Source organism: Suncus etruscus, chromosome 13, assembly GCF_024139225.1.
Source record: "Suncus etruscus isolate mSunEtr1 chromosome 13, mSunEtr1.pri.cur, whole genome shotgun sequence".
NCBI lineage: Eukaryota > Metazoa > Chordata > Mammalia > Eulipotyphla > Soricidae > Suncus > Suncus etruscus.
In genome coordinates this window covers 3,188,850-3,209,283 of record NC_064860.1, presented here as the reverse complement: position 1 = coordinate 3,209,283, position 20,434 = coordinate 3,188,850, and the positions used below count along the sequence as shown (strand labels likewise).

The 20,434-nt window shown below is 42.7% G+C and overlaps 1 protein-coding gene across 2 annotated transcripts in view; it reads left to right on the top strand.

Annotated features, from left to right (window-relative positions):
• SCRN1 (secernin 1) overlaps positions 1–6,591 on the top strand; it is a 42,135-nt gene extending 35,544 nt beyond the window's left edge. For both annotated transcript variants that reach the window (XM_049785285.1, XM_049785286.1), the window contains exons 6-8: positions 349–514; positions 1,801–1,981; positions 5,994–6,591. In XM_049785285.1, coding sequence (XP_049641242.1) covers positions 349–514; positions 1,801–1,981; positions 5,994–6,152 — 506 coding nt within the window. In that variant the 3' untranslated portion in view covers positions 6,153–6,591. The remainder of the gene's footprint in view (positions 1–348; positions 515–1,800; positions 1,982–5,993) is intronic.
• The last annotated feature ends 13,843 nt before the right edge of the window (positions 6,592–20,434 follow it).

Sequence of the window (20,434 nt, the reverse complement as noted above, 5' to 3'; positions counted from 1 at the left end):
GCAAATGGAAGTTTGAGGGTTGTTTTTTTTTTCACATCACAATTTAGATGTGTATTGGCAGTCTACATCCTATGGGTCTGATATTTTTGGTCCATTTGCTTGCAAGAGAGAAGAAAAGCAAAGGGAAAAGAGAGTGTCTCCTTTTATGGATGTGAAGAGAAATTCATATGTCATTTCTTCTCACCTCCCTTTAGTCAGGATTTATCCCACAGTCACGCCTAGCTACTGGAGAGGCCATGAGTTATGATTGGTGGTTATGTTCCCATCTCTAATTCTGGGTCTCCAGTATGAGGGAAGGAAGATGGTAGATTTTAGCAACAGCCTTTCCATTTTTCTGTTTCCTTACAGAAAGTATTACGGTGCGGACTCTGATTGACATCTTACGTGACAAAGAGGGGGGCATCTGTGCAGACTCTGAGTCTTTCCTCACCACGGCCAGTATCGTGTCTGTGCTGCCTCCGAGTAGGAGCTCACCATGCATCCACTACTTCACTGGGACCCCTGATCCTTCCAGGTTCGTGATTTCCAGGAGCTTCTCTATCAAGCAACCACTAAGTTATGTGCCCCCTTCTAGAATTGAGCCCCATCATTTACTCAGTGTGGTCATTGGGGCATCAAAAGCTCAAGTATCTTGTCTAGTTCTGTGAGACTCTGTGAGTTAGGGGGTCACTTTCTGTGTGAGTATCCATAAATGGGCAGTGTGGTTCAATAGTTAAGAACCAAGACTAGGGGCCAAAGTGACAGTATAGCAAATAGAGCATTTGCCTTCCACGTGGCCAACCTGTGTTCAATCCCTGATACCTCATATCTCCCATAAGCACTTCTCTGAGTGATCCTGAGCACAGAGCCAGAAATAGGTTCTGAGCACCATCAAGTGTGGGCCCCCTATCCCACCAAAAATAAATAGATAAATAAACACATTTAAAAAAATTTGAGACTCAGTTGCCAGTATTCTACTCCTTTCCTCTGGTAGTTAGTGAACCTATCTAAGTTGCCATCTCTGCTCTATACAGGGGTAACACTGGCCCCTGCCTTTAGATGCTTGATGTCAATAATTCTGTCCAACACAGCTTCCCTATCATTTACCAAGATGTGCTTTGATGTGCCACAGTATTAGGCTGTCTCCCTAGGAAAGTTCAGACATTTAGACCACAATTCTCCCTCTGTCTCTTGTCTCTCTCTCTCTCTCTCTCTCTCTCTCTCTCTCTCTCTCTCTCTCTCTCTCTCTCTCACACACACACACACACACACACACACACACAGAGTCCCATTTCTCTAAGATGCATCTACCATGCCAAAGTGCTGCTGCCCAGTGTTGTTACACAAGAAACTGCCCACACTCCCAAGATTCTATTTCTCTGTGATGAGTCCTCACTGCGGTCTTTGGGAATCCAAGTTTGTAAAATCCATTCTCTTTCTAATAGGAAGGAGAGAGAAAAGGAAGAGAGAAAAAGGGAGAAAGAGAGAAGGAGGGAAGGAAAAAGTGAGAGAGAGAACACAGGGTAGAACAAGTATAGAGCTGGCCCAGTGCCTCCTGTTCTCAACACATTGGGCCTCTTTGCCTACTTGGCCTCACTTAAAGGGTACCTAGACCAGGAGGACCTGTGAATCAGCCCTTTGCTGTGAGTAGATGAGTGTCTGCACCCCCCACACACACCTACTCATAGACACTGTATGTCTCACAGGGTCCCCCGGTCCCTCTACCTCAAGAAGCACAGGATGTATTTGCTGAAAGGAAGGGCTTCTCTGGCACCCAAACCCTAGCTCAATTTGTCTGAATCATCCCTCCTTTCTCTCTAGGTCCATATTCAAGCCTTTTATCTTTGTTGATGATGTGAAACTTGTCCCCAAAACTCAATCTCCCAGTTTGGGGAAGGATGACCCTGCCAGAAAGGTGCCTCGATTCCTTGAGAAACCAGACCGCCGGCATGAGCTGTACAAGGCCCATGAGCGGGCGCGTGCTCTCATGGCAAGCAATCAGGTGAGGAGTCAGGGGCCAAAGAAGGGAGGTGGGGAAGGCAGCTCCTGTCTCCACTCCAGTGTGTCTCTCCAAGACATTCAGGCTCCCAAACTACTCCTGGAAATCTAGCCCCACCTTCCACCCAATCTCTTTAAATCACAGAAAAACAAAACAGAAAGAACCAAATAAAGCAAAGTCACCACTTTGACATTATTCTAGTACTAAGGGTAAGGATGTCCCTTTTGAATAACTGGTTACCTAAAAATAACAGAAATGCAGTTCTAGTAGGGAAGCAGTTCTAATATTCTTTGTATATTTGGGGGGGGAGTGGATAAATTTGTTCATGATAGCAATCCTTTATGAAAGCATTTAAAGGAAGCTGTGCTTGACTGAAAGCAATCCAATTCTTAGTTGTCTAAAAGAGTGATTCTTTAAACAAGTTTTTGAGCAGAGTGGTTGCTCAGCACATTGGGTGTTCTTGAGTGACTGCATAAACAGATGGTTAAATGGTCAGATTTATTTTCTGTATATTTTACTACACTTATTTAAAAAAAGATTTTTAAGCTCTTCATTTTAAAAAAATCATTACAGGGATGAGTTTAGTTAGAGAAATAACTACATTTTGAACTATCTAATAAAGATAATGTACGAGGGAAATAGAAAGCTTGTCTAGAGTACAGGCGGGGGTTGGGTGGGGAGGAGGGAGATTTGGGACATTGGTGATGGGAATGTTGCACTGGTGATGGGTGGTGTTCTTTACATGACTGAAACCCAAACACAATCATGTATGTAATAAAGTTGTTTTAAAAAAACATATATATGTATATCATAATAAGGCTTGATACAAATAAATGTAAATTCAATTTTCAAAAAAAATTATTAAAATTAAGTTTAGTTCTCTCTGCAAAACTTTGACTATTAAGTTACATCACGTCAGCACCCACTTCCATGTTCCCCTGTGTCCAATATATGCCCACAAAGGCCTTTTCACTTTCATAGAAAAATCCAAACCTCATAGAAAAATCCAAACCTCTGTTTTACTGAGGAAGGAGGAAAGAACAGGCTTGCAAGCTGCTTCTCCTCTTTCTAAGCATTGGCATATACATTTGGTGTGAACTAGATGAGTTTGCTTTCTTGACTTTGGCATGGTGGATCACAGAAAAAGGAAGAGGCAGAACTAGCAGTAAATCTAGAAAGTGTATTGAGAGGATTTTTACATTTCATAAAACTTGCTCTTCTAAATATTAAGGATGTTCCTTTGTGTAATTTCCTTTTATACACTTGCTGCTTTCAGTATTCTGATTTGCATCACCATGACTAGAATGTGCCTTGGGATGTTTTTCTTTTGGTCTCCCTTAGCCAGTTGGTACTCTTCAGGCAAAACTTGCTCTTCTGTCATGAATGACTACTTTGATGTGTGAACGTTGCACAATTATTTTATAATTGTCCTCCAAGCCAAACCTTTCCCTGAGCCATAATGCCTTTCCCTGAGCATCCTGCCACACAATACAGAATTTTCTTCAAGTTTGTTCAAATTTAGTTCCTGAGCATGTTAGTTTTCTAAGTGGAGGACAGGAAAGCCCAAATGAGTTCAAATGTCACTGTCTGGTATATGGATTTATAGATATTGGCCAAGTATGTCATATAATATTTCAAAGAGTTGGGTCAATAGAGATAGTGCGTTGAAAAATTAGCAATAGTTTGTGCTGCAGATGTGTTAGCGTCCCTAAGCAAAAACCTTAGTGGGTCAGATAAATTTCCACTAGAATAAGTGGGTACACAAGGCAGACAAATATGAAATATGAAAATGAAATAAATGAGACCACACAAAATGCATTGTATGGGGACCCTCGTCCAAGGGACGAGAGACAAATTTACTTTTCACCTGATGACATTTATAAGCACAAACTCTGGTATGCAAGGTGTCCTCAGAACAAAGAGCAGGAGAGCAGTACAATGGAGAACCAGGCCTAGAATCTACATATCAAAACGACTATCCTATAGGTGAGAAAGACCCCTGCTAGAGGGCTGTGAAACAAAAGCTAGAGATGTTTTTGGTTTAGCAAAAAGCAGGTTTTTCAAGAAACCAGGAGGAGAGAGACAGAGATATTTATGATGTTTATGTAGTAGCCGGAAAATAGATTTTAGGGGTGATGGAAATAATTGTTTACCATCATAGAGCTAGACTCAGAAAAACAAGCTTCTGGCTCCAGGTTATATGAGTCACAAATAAACTAGCCAGCAGGAAACTTTTGGTGGGTTTTTGGTACTGACATTTTTTTGTCTGTAGGAAAGCTGAGGCTGGATTTCTATAGTGTCCAAATAAAGAGAAAATGTAATGTTACAGCCATGTTAGAATTACCGCCAATGATCCACGCAAAGGGTCAAATGATTGACTTCGCTAAGCAGGCCTTTTGGCAAATAATTCTTTGGGAGGAAGGCACTGCCCCAGGAAGGCAAAAAGCCATGTCTGGTGCGTGCCTTCTTTAAGTGGGGGGTAACAAGTTTGAGTTAAACAGACTTTGGAAATGATACCTGAGTGCTTAGAGCAGCTTCTCTCTCTCCCAGGATGAATCATACAAATGAAAGTTTTTCACCATTGACACAGAAAATTCACCTTTGGGAGAAGAGTTCTTGCCATCTAAATTAAAAAAAGGAAATTGGGCACAGATGTGGCACATGATTGTTTATGGAGCCATATATTTTTTATTTCTAGGCATTGCAGGATAGAGACAGGACTAGTTCTACTTCACATGAGATCGTGATCTGATAGGAAAGTGGACAAATGAGGAACAGGCAGGGAAAGGATGATTCTAGAGATGTAAAGACATGGTCAGGGGAACCAGAGCAAATACTTTCAGAGAGCCCAGAGATGGGTTCAAGTTAAACTGGGACTGAAGGCAGGGGTGAGGAGTTCTGTTCAGAGAGCAGGATCAAGGACCAGAGAAATGATGTAGCAGAAAAGGCATTTGTCTTGCATGTGGTCACCCAGGTTTGACCCCTGGCACCTCACCTTGTCCCACAGGCTCTTCCAGGATTGTTTAAAGCCAGGAGGAAGCCTTGTGGTTCAGAAACAAACAACAAACAACAACAACAACAACAAAAAGCAGAGACCAGGATTACCTCCAAGATGATCTCTTTGGATCACCTCCGAGGTGATCTCTCCCAAAGAGAGCCCTTGTTTGAAGGAATGTTGCTCATTCAGTTTGACTAATGAGAAGGAGAGATGTAGGGGCATATGAAATTGGAGGACAGCAAGACACACACAAGTCTGCTGTGTGGGCCCTTCTCAGACTGTCATTCTGGATTCTGGATTCTTCCCTGAAAACAGCAGGCTGTTGGAGCCAGAGCAATAGTACAGTGAGGAAGGTTGTTTGCCTTGCATGTGGCTGACCCAGGTTTGATCCCTGGCATTCCATATAGTTCCCTGAGCCTGCCAGGAGTGATTTCTGAATGCAGAGTCAGGTGTGCCTCCCCACACATGTAAAATCACCCACATGCTGTATCTCCAACCCCAGAGAAACAAGTCTGAATCAGGGTTTCACATAAAAAAAATCCAAACCATGCTGAGGGTGAAACATGTGGAGTCTGGCAGTCTTCTACCTCATATCTCCACCAAGCTGACTGCCAGAACTGCCATTTTTTTGAGTGCAGAGACCATCCCTGGGTGGAGCAGTAAAGACAGATAACTCAGGCTATCCTGAGTCAATCCTACCCAGGTTTACAAGTAAGATAATCTCTGTTTTGGGGCAGATCAAATTGTAAACAAACATTCAAAAGAACCAGGATGACCTTTGTTTTAGGTAAAATAAGGTATAACCTAATACATGCACACGTGCACGCGCGCGCGCGCGCACACACACACACACACACACACACACACACACACACACATCAAGCTACTAGAGATATCAGCATCAAGACGACACTGGCATTGTAGATGGGTCCATGGGGCAGTCTAGTGGGAGACAGTGACCCAGAAAGACTTTGATTGCTCCTTTGTCATCATACCCACTTGCTTTTGTTTTCCCAGGAACAAGGCAACAAGCTGAGGGACACAATGCAGGAGCTGGAGAAGCAAGGCCTGGAGGCCATGGACGGGATCCTGAACAGCTCTGTACCCGTGGACCCCACTGAGGTTGGGGACCTTTTCTACGACTGTGTGGACACAGAGATTAAGTTCTTTCTTTAAACGAAGTGAGCCTTCCTTCTGCCCCTTCTCATTGAAAGTTACTAAGTTACCAGCCAGACAAAGTTCTCGCTCTTCTGTTGGAGTGGAGTGAGGAAGTTCTGCTGTGGTCTCTATGTGCCCAAGTCACAAGCTCTGTGAACTTGTGTTCCACCTTGAACCTTGACAAGTTCTCCTTTTTGTGGACCATACGCTCCTTCCTTTCCAATGTGATTTGTGCCCCCCTTTGCTTGTGGTTGGATTGTGTGACTCCTTGTGGGTTTTAAGTTGCTTTTCCTGCATCTCAGTGGCAGTGGACACATTTGCCTTCTCACAGATGCCTGGCTTTGAGAGACAGCTTGACAGTGCTTGTTGGCAGCAAAGCAGAACTCTTTGCAAGTCTTCCTTTTCTTCTCCCAGCAACAGTTCTCTTTCAGGTCAACAAAGGCATGTTCTTTGCTGGGCCCGAGGCTCTTGTTTCTTTGTGGAAAGTGGGGCTCAGGGGTGCTCTCTTTCATTGAGTGCAAGTCTGCAGAGTGCTGGGTCTTTGGGGGTGCAAATCCTGTGGGAAGGAATCAAGTTATCACCTCCCTGGGACTGCTTTCTCTGATTCTCATGATCCCAAAGAGTCCCTGTCCCATGAACTGTCTGAGTGTGGCCTCTTCTTTCAGTACAAGAGTTTAGATAGCTGCCCCCTAGTGGCATAGAGGCAACCATGCAGGAGTGCTTTACTCGTGTGTGTGTGTGTGTGTGTGTGTGTGTGTGTGTGTGTGTGTGTGTGTGTTTTAAAGACACGGTTTTATCCACTAGAAACAAGGCAGCCTATCAGCTGCCCATTTGGATGAGGCCCTAAGTAGAGACCATCCTACAGGGCTGGTTCCTGTCAGTCATTTCAGGCTGGTGGAATGGCCCCGTGACCAGTTCCATCTCCCAAGGATATCCATCTCACAGCTAATGAGGGGGAAGACAAAGTGATTCTCTCAATTCTGTAGCTTCTGGCTAAGGGAACTGGAATGTAAAGAGGCAAATTGTGATCCCAGCAGATGCTTGAATCAGGTGGGTTTGTTTCCAAGGTTGGGTCCCTGTGAAGGATTCAGCTGGACCACTAGAATCTGGAAAACGCCTGGCAGGAAGAGCAGGTGGGGTTGGCGAGGGGAAAACAGAGCAAGGGGAAAAGATGGATGCAGACTTGATTTCTTTCCATTAATCAGTTTCAGTCCCTACCTGTCCAGCCCAATCACAAAGCTGTGTGGAAAGGAGCCGACTTTGATGCTCCTCCTTCCTCAACTGTTCTCAACTGTCCTAAGACAGCAATCGAAGCCAGTAGGTGGTAGAGGGAACCTACCTTGAGTTATTGAAATACTCCATTCTTTGGGGAAGGAGGCAGAGAAGGTAACATGTTTATATAATGGTCAGGATGTAATGAGGGTAGCAGCTTAATCACTCCAGTGTCACAGTTTGGGGCCTGACTTTATAGCAAATGGGGGCTAGCCAGATAGTACAAGGGCAGGGAGCTTGCCTTGCAGGAAGCTAAACCAGGTTTGGCCTTTTGGACCCCAGCTGATTCCCCAAGTCCTGCCAGGAGTGATTCTTGAGTAAAGAATCAGGACTAAGCCCTGAGCACAGCCAGGTGTGGTTCAAACAATAGAAGACAAACATCAGAAGTAAATTGCCATTGGAATCATTATGTCAGGATTCTTGGAGTGACTGAGAACAGAAAAGTCCTCAGCGACCCTGTGTCCTAGGTTTGAGAACTAGAATGGATTCAACCCTCTACCCCGATACACACACTGAACATGAATTCAGTGTTCTGAGTTATCAAAAAGAATTGTTTTCTTTTTCTTTCTTTTTTTGGTTTTTGGGCCACACCCCAAAACACTCAGGGGTTACTCTTGGCTATGCACTCAGAAATCGCTCCTGGCTTGGGGGACCATACGGGATGCCGGGGATCAAACCGAGATCCTGGGTAAGCCATGTGCAAGGCAAATGCCCTACCGCTGCACTATCGATTTGGCCCCAGAATGAGTTGTTTTCTTTAACAACTTAACACCTTTAAGAGTGTTGGCCAGTAGTGGCATTGCTCACTGTGAGCCAGCAAGATAATAACTTCTCCCGGCAGAATCTCCAGCTACAAATACAAGAGGGCCAGGGAAAAACTGCTTGTGGGAAGTAATGTCAACCAAGTGTGGTGGTTTGGAGCTGCTGGGAGTTTCACACTAAGAATTGGGGCATCTCCTCAGAGGAAGAGTAGCTCTTCTGGCAGCTTCTATGGCTGCTGCTGAGTTGGGGCAAGGGAAGGGTGAGAGGTCCAGGGTGACCCAAGATCACCCACAGTGTGGTAGGTAATTCCAAACAAGAGTGTCTGAGTGCTGCACTGCAGTTCCACCAGGAGATCCCTGCCACAGAAATGCGTATGAGACCTGATCTCTCTGAGACAGGCGTGGTCGAGTTTAAGTAATATACAGGGGACAATTCCCTTTATTATGGACAAACAGATTATGTAGGCAGTAGTGGACCTCTGCCTGATTATTGTGCAATGGGAAACTCAGGAGCTACTTCTGTGGCGGGGGGGACACTGACCTTTGTCCTGCTTCTCAGAGAAAGCCCCGTCCTAACAGATGGTTATCTGGGTGAAGGCTGTTCACCATGTTTGTTAGGTATCAGTCTTACCACTAGATACACAGCAGGCCTCTGGCACAGCCTGGCAGCCATTAGGGGGGCAGGAATGTATCGTTGGCAGGCAGGTACACAATGAACAGTCAACACTGGGATAGAAACAGCAATCAGATCTTATGCAGGGGTCGCTTGGGGACAGTGACAAAAAAAGCAAAGACTATAATTACGTGGCTGCACTCATTCCTCCTATTTCTCTATATCAACTTGAAATGTGTTACTGGATTTTGAGTAAAGGGGAAAGAGATTTGTTTGTAAATGCTTCTAACTTTGCTTTTGAAAAAGGGAGTTTTTTCCATAGCATGGTTAATTTCTTGACCAGGGATGAACTATATGAAAATAATGTTTCTGGGCCGTAGTGTCTAAGTGTCTAAAATCCCATTTATATATCATTAGACTTGGGGGGGTTAGTGTACTTGTTCCTTGTGGCAGGAAGAGGACATGGCCTGAAGAGAGCAGTGCCTCCAGCCCCAGAACCCCCATAACTAGATATGAGGTACTTAGTCTTGCTCAGTAGTTGGGAGTTTAACCAGAGATCAAGATGACCTAATGCTTGAAGGGAATCCAGGCAGCCAGGGAAGCAGAATAGAAATGGTTCTTTCCTTCTTGAAGCATTAGGGAAAGGACAGTAGTGCTGTCTGATAAACTAACACTGCAGGCAGATGCCTAAGTTAGATTTTAGCTCTTAAGTTCCTTCGCTGTTAAATGAATCTTTATGGAGGTAAATATAAGGATCCACCAGACAGACTGAGATTGTCATGCCTTTGTGCAGATGTCTTGTTCATGGTCAAGCCTGCAGAGAAGTGGTGTGTCATAGGTCCGCTGTGAAACTTCAGGCTTGAAGGGGCGCCATTTGCTGTTTATGAGGTGGTGGAGCTGATGTGCTGGGCTCTTGGCTGCAGAAAGAAAGGTAGCATGTGAGGGAAAGGCAGTCCCCTCAGCCCACACTTTGAGTTGCCTTTTCTGAAGAGAAAGGCAAAGGAAGTGACAGGTGACTAGATCTCCATCCTCACCTTTCCTGAATACCCTGGCATTTCATTCAAGTAACCCCCAATTCCAATCCGCCCCCCTGCTGGCATCAAAATGACATTTCCAACCTTAGGAAATGTCACCTGCAGGTCGCCTGTGGGAATCAGTATGTTCACATTAGCAATTATGTGGGGAGATAAGAGTCAGAAATTGCCATGGGTAGGGAGTAATGGAAAGGACATCTTTTTTCCTGCAGTGGGGACTGGCTGTGTAGTCTTAACTGTATTTTGTACAAGTAGCTGTGAACCAAGTATTCTCCCACACAGTGGCTATTATCTCTAAATCTAATATCTGAAATTATCTCTAATTACATAGAAGATACAATAAATAATACTGATATTATTCTTTACTTGTCTCTTTTATTTTTTCATGAATAAAGCATAAAGGTGGCATAGGTAGAACAGAAAATTAGTAGATGGAATCCTTAGAAAACCAAATCAACTGTAGCATGTCCTAAATTTTAGCATTTTCCACATTGTTCTGTAAATGGAGTCCCTCTTTCAAATATACAACAGGGGGCCGGACAGTCTTGCAATTAAAGCACTTACCTTATTTACACACGGCTGACCGGATCCCCTAAGCCTAACTAAAAATGATTCCTGAGTGCAGAAGTAAGCCCTGAGCACCACTGGAATGACCCCAAATTCAGGAACATTAGTAATTAAGTAAAAATAAACAATGGGGGTGAGAGAGAAAGAGAGAGGAGAGAGAGAGAGAGAGAGAGAGTCAGAGAGAGAGAGAATATACAGGGCTATGGCACCTTGCATACAACTGACCTTGTTTTGATCTCTGATTCTGCATAGGGTGTTCTGAGCACCTTGAGGAGAGAACCCTAGTCAGAAAGCCTGCAATAGCTCCCAGACCACAACCCAAATAAATAAACAACAAAAACACATAAAAACATATAAAGACAGAAATCAAGACACGTAGAACTTATAAGGACAGAAGGCAAAAACTAAAGCAAGCAAATAAAATATAATAACATGAATTGGGAGGATGTGGCCAAAATTGAAGTTGTTGGTGGGTGAAATGGTATTGAAGGAAAGTTCAATGCAATGAGTCCTCAGAAGTGAATGTCCTGTCAACTATGAATTTATAAGCAAAAGAACTGAAAGTGGTCTCACCACCCAGTGAAGCCCTGTGTCTGATTCTGGCACTGCTAATAAAGAGAAAAGGAGAGAAGAAAAAGAGGAAGGAAGGAAGGAAGGAAGGAAGGAAGGAAGGAAGGAAGGAAGGAAGGAAGGAAGGAAGGAAGGAAGGAAGGAAGGAAGGAAGGAAGGAGGGAGGGAGGGAGGGAGGGAGGGAGGGAGGGGGGAGGGAGGGAGGGAGGGAGGGAGGGAGGGAGGGGGGAGGGAGGAAGGAGGAAGGGAGGAGGGAGAAGGGAGGAAGGAAGGGAGGGAGGAAGGAAGGAAGGAAGGAAGGAAGGAAGGAAGGAAGGAAGGAAGGAAGGAAGGAAGGAAGGAAGGAAGGAAGGAAGGAAGGAAGGAAGGAAGGAAGGAAGGAAAATGAATGTGGATAAGGAATAGAGATATCCCAACAAAAAGGGACTTGTGTGACCTCCAGGTGAGCCAAAACTTACATAGCCACGAGATTGGGATCCCAGAGAGCCAGGAAGAAAACCCCTAAAAAGAAGCAACAGTTAAAGACATTATTGCTGAGAAGTTGCCAGAGCTGAAGAGAATATCTACCCCACACCCTGCCTGCCTGAAGAGAACCAGCTAAGAGGGACCCAAGTATAAACATCCCAAGGCACATCCTGGTCACAATTATGCAAGCTATAGATAGAGAGAGAGACTGTTGAATTAAATAATAAAAATGGCCCTTGGATAGGTTTGGATGGAGGTAGATGGTGATGGAGGCCTTTCTTCTCCAGCCCAGGAACATGTGGCTCCAACTCCCTCCAGCCGGTGGGTCAGCAGGTTCAGGTAGAGGCAAGGAAATCATACACAAACAGGTTCCAAGAAATATCAGCTTTATTCATACCCTAGCCACCAATGTGTGGCCTACCATAACCATTTACGCTGGATTCCTATTCAGCCCTGCATTGTACCTTGTTCCTCAGCCATCTTCTTTCTCCTACTTCTCCAGCCAGGAAAATCCCCCTTTGCCCCTCAGGCCAAACCTTTTGTAACCTCCCCAAGACCCCACCCAAAACGGTAAGGTAACACAAAGAATGGGGGATGTGGTAACAATAGACTACTGAAAGCAAAATCAAAAGGAAATTACATACAAAGGAATGTCTTTAAGATTTATCACAAGTAATCCTCTAGGCCAGAAGGTAGTGAAGGCATGATTGACTTTCAAAAAACTCTTAGGTGATATAAATTGGATCTGTCCCTCCCTTGGGATTTCAAACTCAGAACTCAGCAACTTATTTAGTACTTTAGAAGAAAAACCGTGTTTAAATAGCCCCAGGTGTTTAACTCAAAAGGCCCAACAGGAATTAGATTTTTTTTTCACTGTATTTTTCCAAAAGTCTTATCTTTCCAGGTTCATACCTGGAGAGAAGGTATGGCTTTTAATCTTTGCAAACTTTTATTCTTCTATGGGTACTATTGCTCAGTTGCCTGGGCCACAAGACTGGGTTTCTTTACACAATAAGCAGCCTCATACATTTGTGTCTTGTTTGAAATTGATCACTGCTATTATCATCAAAGCAAGGATCAGAGCAGTTTCCTTGTTAGATTTTGATCCTGATATAATAGTGTTGCCGATTCCAAAAAAGGAAATAGAATGCATAATCCTTCTCAGTGAGCCCCTTCAATGTGCCTTATCTGATTTTTCAAGAGAAATTTCCTCCCATTATCCTGCTGTAAAAGCCTGGAACTTCTTTAAAGGGCATATTTTGTGATATCCTCTATTATTCTCTCCTCTCCTATACTTGACACCCCGTGTTTTACACTGGTGGGCTATCTTCAGGAAAAGGTGGTATCACTGGCCCTTCACTGACCACAACAATACATACTTATTACAAGTTTGCTCAACAAGTGGAAATTACTATTTTAAATTATTTACTAACACATGTTTCAGAGGCATGCAACATAGTAAGTGATTTAGTTTATCTGGTAGAATGGTTGCCATCATAGTAATCGCCTCTTTAAATTTTCATAATCAGGTTGTTCAAGAGTCGCAGCAGCAATTACAAGCACTTCTACAAAAACGTTCTGAGCCCATTTTTATCACTCACGTAAGAGCCCACTCTGGCTTTCCAGGGCAGATGGCTCAAGGGAATGAAGTTGCTGATCATCTGGACATACCAATATTTAACTCACCTGCAGTTAAACATGCAGAACATACAGCATCCACTGTTTTCATGTGAACTATCATGTTTTTTTTTTTTTTTTTTTTTTTTTTTTTTGTGGTTTTTGGGTCACACCCGGCAGTGCTCAGGGGTTATTCCTGGCTCCAGGCTCAGAAATTGCTCCTGGCAGGCACGGGAGGACCATATATGGGACGCCGGGATTCGAACCGATGACCTCCTGCATGAGAGGCAAACGCCTTACCTCCATGCTATCTCTCCGGCCCCGAACTATCATGTTTTATGGAGACAAGCCAGACAAATAGTCAATACATGTACCATTTGTACACCCTTAAATAAAATAACACATGTAGGTGGGGTTAATCCCTGAGGGTTACAGACTAATGAATTATGGCAAATGGATACTACACATGTTGACTTCTTTCCCCCCAAAAATCCTATCTCTATGTAATGGTGGATACATATTCCCATTTCACCTGAGGAGTTCCAATGACTCCTGAACAAGCTAAAGCTGTTTGCATCTTTATGTTACAATGCTTTTCTGTTATGAGCTTTTCCCAATCCATAAAGATGGACAATGGCCCAGCCTACACCACTAAAACTTTTCAATCTTTTTGCAAAAGTGCCAAATCACCAATATCCCCTATAATCCCCAGGACAAGCCATAGTTGAAAGAACTCACAGAACCCTCAAAACTCAATTCTTAAAATATAGGAAATGCCACCCATGAACATTTTATCCTTAACATTATTTTCACTAACCCTCTTAAATTTACCCCCAAGGAGAGCCCTATACAGCAGCAGAAAGACACTTTAAATAGATAATCAGGTACAAAGCAACACAACAATTGATTTGCACTACATCTTGTCAGGGTTATCACAAATAGAAAACCTCAGACACAGTGTATGTTAAGACTGTAAACCTCCTCTCAGAACTAGCATAGATCATCAAAAGGAAGAGGACAAGAAACAGACTACAACATCAAAAGGTAACCAGGACAATAAGCTGACACTACTTAAGGGAGGCAGAGGCTATCAGGAGTGGGAATGACCAGTTCCAGAATCTCAGTTCTGTAGATGAGGGAGCTGATCCTGCTCTCACCAGATTTCATAATTTAAAAAAATGCATGTTACATGAACTCAGTATTACAATGTTTGTATAATATTCAAGTTTGACTGATTACTTTGAACCATTACTAGGAGGACATTACTAGGTCAAATCTGCTGGAAAATAAAGGCAAAGTGGCAAAAGAGTTTGATAAAATCATAAAACACAGGTATATCAACACATGACAACACAGGTATATCAACCCAAAAGACTTTAAGATGACCATTGGAAAGCTAAATCACCATTTTTTCAGGGCACAATCAACAAGATTCAAATGAACTACTTCTATAACTAAGGGACGGTCTTCATCAGGACTTGAACAAAGCTGATAAGCAAAACAGATATATAGAGGAAAACAGTGATCATCTTGTTGACTCAAAAGTCACTCGCTGAAACACAAGCTGTTTGATGAGTCTATTATTGCTACAGTTTTCCAAGGTCAGCTTAAATTCACAGTTCAATGCCTCATCTGTCACCAAGAATCTCAGACATTTGAGATCTTCATTCATTTATCCTTGCCTTTGACATCTATAGATAAATGCCTATTGCAAGATTGCCTTAAGTTATTTTTAAAAGAAGAAAAACTGAGAGAGAATTATAGGGCTTATTGCAGCCACTGCAACACACATCAGGATTCTCTAAAAAGGACAGAAAATTGGAAATTACCACTAGTGCTCGTAATACATTTGAAACATTTTTTCAACAAAAGCAAGAAGATGAAAAAACTGCAGACTTACATGGACTTTTCTTTAGAACACCTTGATTTATCACAGTACACTATGGACTCTACGAACAACCCTGAATAATACCATTTATTTTCTGTTTTGAACCATTATGGTGATATGGGTTATTGCATAGCCTTCTGTAAAGCTACAGCAAGACAGTGTTGGCTTAAATTTGATGATCAAGAAGTTTCAGAAATCTCCAACTCATCTGTAAAATCTTCAGCAGCTTATATTCTTTTTTATATTTCAAAGAAACCTCTGCTATGAATATAGCTGTTTAAATTAGCAGATGTTTAACTGAATGCTCTTTATAGATGTCTATAACAATGTTCTAACATTTCTACCAATAGGAAAACAGCTGCACAATGCATCTGGAAGATGTGAACTCCCACTACTACAGTGCTCATTTTAAAATGTTTTAGTGTCTTAATTTCTATGCTGTTATGTTTATAATAACCTTTTAATGTTTTTGTTGACAATGGTCCATGGAGATATATTTTAGATGGCCAAATTTTGCATTACAGTGATATATTCCTTTGGACTCCCAATAAAGTACTTGTTATGTCTTTTTTTTTTTTTTTTTTTTTTTTTTGGGTCACACCTGGCAGTGCTCAGTGCTTACTCCTGGCTCTACGCTTAGAAATCACTCCTGTCAGGCTCGGGGGACTGACTATATAGGATGCCAGGATTCGAACCACCCTCCTTCTGCATGCAAGGCAAACTCCTTACCCCCATGCTATCTCTCCCGCCCCTCATTATGATGATGTCTTAACAAATATTTTAAATTATTCATTTTCCATTTGATTGCACCTGCTTGTATGATCTAATGTCTTTCCCCACAGAGGTCCTTGGATAAGACATATGAATGCCCTAAACTCTTGCTACAGTGCTCAGACATTATGTTTTTTTGTGTTTATTTTTTTTTTGGTTTGTTTGTTGCTATTTACTTTTAATTCTTGCTAGTATTTTTTTTTACTATATCATATGCCTTTGTTCTCATTTTGCTTTCGGGAAAGGAACCTGGATGTTCAAAACAGGTGATACTATACCCTGAGGTGCAGACTGTTTTTATAGTGCTCATTACCATATTACTTAGTATCCTAGACTTGAACATTATGATTGTTTTTGGAAATGTTCTGTTCTCATTCTAGACCTTGAAGCCTTTATGTTTGCAAAGTTCCCCTCCATCAATATCGATTACTCCTAGAACCTGGAAAACTTTTACATCCGAAATATTGGCTTTATATTTTAAAGTGCTTTGTCTCATTCTACCTGGGTCAATTTTCCAAATGCAACCTACAGATCAATCCTTTTTGTCCATCTGCGTGTGTGTGTGTGTGTGTGCGAGCACGCGCGCGTGCATGCATGTTGGCCACCTCTATGTCTATTTAATATCCGTCCATATTGTATGTAATGTCTGTTTATGTTGTATCTTAGCCCTTCCCTCTGTTGTACTTAGCCCGTTCTTTTCTATTGTTCTTTTTGATTCTCCCACCCCCGATTTATTATTTCTCCCTAGTTAACTCTTTTAGCCTAAGTTCTTAAGTTTTCATGAACTCTCATCTTACATGTTGCTGATGGGAGCCCCCGCCTCCAGCTGGGCTCTTGTCTTTGCCATGGGAAGATGACATCACTGCCGAAGACTGCCCACTGCATGGAGAGAGGGGCTTGGGCAGCACCATTGGCAGGTAAGCTGCTCTGGATCCTTTCCAGTAGTTCATCCTGCATGAAGGTCTTCTGCTCTATGTCATTGCTCTGGCTGCTCCTGCTGTTGGAGTCACTCAACCCATTGGGCTGCAAGTCATCCTCAGAGAAGGCAGGCACATAGCTATTGCTGATGTGCTCTTAGCAATCACTTTTTTTGCCATTTCCCTTCACCATAGACTTTCTCACAACTAGTCTCTGCTTTTGAGAGATCCTCAGCTCTAGGGCATGTCTGTTGAAGCCATTATTTCAGAATCCACAAAACTACATTGCCCACTGAAGTTGTAATCTGGAATTTATACTCTTCTCAGACCATTTCATAAGACTTATAAGGGATATGTATACTTTCCTTGATACTTCTTAAATGTATTTCTTCAATATGTATATTCTTTATTGTATATTTTATTATGTAGTTACAGCTTTCCCCTTCTCTTTAGATCTGCTAGTAGGAATTCTTTAGAAGATAGTATAGATAGTATCCTTGGAGTTTTGTGCTTTTGATAGAAATTGTTTGGTTTGCTATTATCTTCTCCTTAGGCCCCAATAGTATCCTGTGGTTACGTTCTTTTTGCACGGTCACATTAAAATTGAAAAATATTAGAAACTAAGAGGAGTTAGGGATGAGATTCATTAGGGATGAGAACTCAGTAATTTCTTGTTATAGGGGGCCTTCCACCCTGAACATTTGCCATAGTGACTTGACTTAGGCTTTCGTCCCTTGGCCGATCATCCTGAATCTTGGGTCTCATCTTTGGGTCCAGCACAATTTTCTGCACCTACACAGGAATTGACCCTTCTACCAGGATGGGTCTGCCATGGCACATACCCACATGAGGGGTGGTCTCATATGCTAACTTGACTATGGCTTGTATATTAGCAATAACTTGCTTTGAAAGGCAGATTTCCCTGCCTCACCACATAATGGTGAGATGAAACCAGGAGACGCCTCAGGACATTCCTGAATTTGACTTAGCATAAGTGCTAACACTAATATTACCAATTTTTGACACCTGACAGCAAAAACTGTGATTAAGGAGAATCTTTCCTGGGACCGTAAAGGAAGACTTAGGGGTTAGATAAATTAGTGTGCCTGGAGCCTGTAGTTGGTCTTATGACAGGATGCTTCATGAGTAGGGACACCCTGTTTTCAGGCCAAAAGCTTTTCTTTCTATTTTTTTTTATTTTTGCTGTGCCTATTCACAATTTTGCCAACCCCCTTATCTTTTTGTACTTCCTTTAGAACTTTGGGCTTTGTATTCGTTTTACTTCATATTTCTGCATCTTTCTATAGTCAACTAGAAAGAGATGTTGGAGTAACCAGGTGCCAGCCTACGCAGTATATGCCTTGTTACTCATTCGTTGGAAACACCTTTGAATGTAGTACCTTGGATTGTTGTTTAGACCACTTGTTCTACACCCTAGGGTGTGGTCTGGCTCTTCCTAATAAAAATCCCGGGTCTCAGGGGAACGCTCTCTTGCATTTCTGTCTTTCCTCCACTGAGCTCTCTGCTTCTTAGAAGTGGAAGGCTTGTGTGTTGGAGTGTTCTGAACCTGTTTCACCCCCTTCACTGTGTGGATTATTTCCTGCATTGGCATTTACTTCCAGACCAGTGTCTCTCCAATGTTCTTGTCCTAGCAGGGGTCCTCAAACTTTTTAAACAGGGGGCCAGTTCACTGTCCCTCAGATCATTGGAGGGTCTGACTATAGTAAAAACAAAACTTATGAACAAATTCTTATTCACACTGCATATATCTTATTTTGCAATGAAGAAACAAAACACATACAAATACAATATGTGGCCCACGGGCCATAGTTTGAGGACCACTGTCTTAGAGCATGAGGCTACCATCACACCTAAGGAATTCCCAGCCTTGTATAGCCCGAGCACTGCCTAGAGCTCCAAGCACAGAGCCAGGAGTCAACCTTGAGCACCACCGAATGTGGCCCAAGCTCTACTGTTCCCCACCCCACCCCCCTAAAAAAGTACTCCAGTGTGGCTGTATGTTGGATTTCTATTCCTACTCTTTTAGGCAAGTCTTTGGGACCATTCCTAAGACAACACCCAGAAACAGCACCTGGAGGGGAAGTAGATGCTGCCCAAGGCAGGTGACATTCTGAGCTTAGCCGACCTGGAGGTGCAACTCAATGAACTTTGGGCTGAAAATTGTTGCATTTTATGGGGACAGGAGATAAAGTGCTTGCATTCTATATACTGATGTAAAGTGTATAGTGTTTGCCTTGCCTGCAGTCAATTCAGATTTAATCCCCAGAATCCCATATGGCCTCCCAAGCCTGCCAGGAGGGATCCCTAAATGCAGATCCAGTACACTGTCAAATGTGGCCCCAAAACAAAACCAAAAAAACACATTAGAGCAGAAGATCTACCTAGTTCAAATGAGAAAAGTAGAATAGTCTTGCATTTTACAGGTGCATTTGAGAAAAATTTTCTGTTTTCTTCTGAACACCTCCTACTTGTAAATATCATCCACACATGGGTATTTGTTTCTTCAAAATACAAATTTGTTTCGTTAAGTTAAAAACAAAACAAACAATCAAAAGAAAACACAAAGTTCAAAATGTCAGCTCTAAAAGGAAAGGCCTGGATTGGAAGTTTGTGCAGCCTGTGTTGGTTGGGTTCTATTTAACCTTCTTTTCTCTCCCAGAAGCCCTTCTTCCTCTGGCCTAGACTGATACAGCAACCACCAATGGGCTTAAAGAAGGAAAGATCTGGAAACACTTCCACATATTAAAGTTTATTAGGTACAAAGAAATGAATGAGCAGAGAATATCAATAAATACAAAACACAGGTGAAACACAGGGGCAGTCACAGATGACTAGTGTCTAAGGAAAATATTCAAGGGAGCCTGGAGCTATACCTGCCAGAGGAATCCAGTGCAGGGCAAGGGTCAAAGGGCATGTATGGGTGTGGGTTCAGAGATAAGTCCTGGAGAGATATGGAGCCTGATTCCTGAGATTCTCCATAACTCCAGGTTTTGGTTGCTGCTAATTTTCTTATGTTCTTGAATCATTTTTTATTTTTCATCTATTCCAGCTGTGGCAGTGAGAGTACAATGTATAAATAAATCTCTGGTCAGGTCAGGGTCCCCAGAAGGGACATATCTTTGTCTGGGCATTGTTCCTCCTGGTCATTCAAATTTATATAAAAAAGAAGGGAGAAGAGCAGATTCTACTATAATAAAGAAATTCTGACCTTTTGGAAACGTTCTGATAAAAAATTCAATTATGCCCAGAGCTCATAGAGACTCTTTCCCAGTGATTTATTGGTGACCAGTTCTGGGAAGGGAACTTGACTTCGCTTAGTTGTGTCTGCCTGGAACATGGAAACATTTTCTTGCTCTAAACCCCACCCCTGTCCCAGACAACAGCTCAGATGCACAATCATGTGCTGGCCAAACTCCTCCAAACATCAGCCTGTTTGAAGACAGCTTGATTGGGGTGTGATGAGCACATTAAGATTGAATGCCTGAGCCAGTGTAGCCAAAAGAGCTCCATTTCCACTACTCTTCCAACCTCTCCCTCTTCCATCTCTAACGTGCAGAGCTCTGGAGCACTATTCAGGAATCATTGCCCTTCTATGTTCTCTCCTTCCTCTCCAAAATGGGGAGTGGGTGGGGACAGACAGGCAGACCACAAGAACATTTCTATTCTCTGACCAGCTCTGGTGGTGGTGGTGGGGAAACATGTGTGTGACCAACACAGTCAGTCCTGCCTGGCATCTTCAAGGGCAACTACAGTTTATCCCACCTGCCTGAGAAAGGAGGCAGCCCTTGAATGAAGACTGTATTT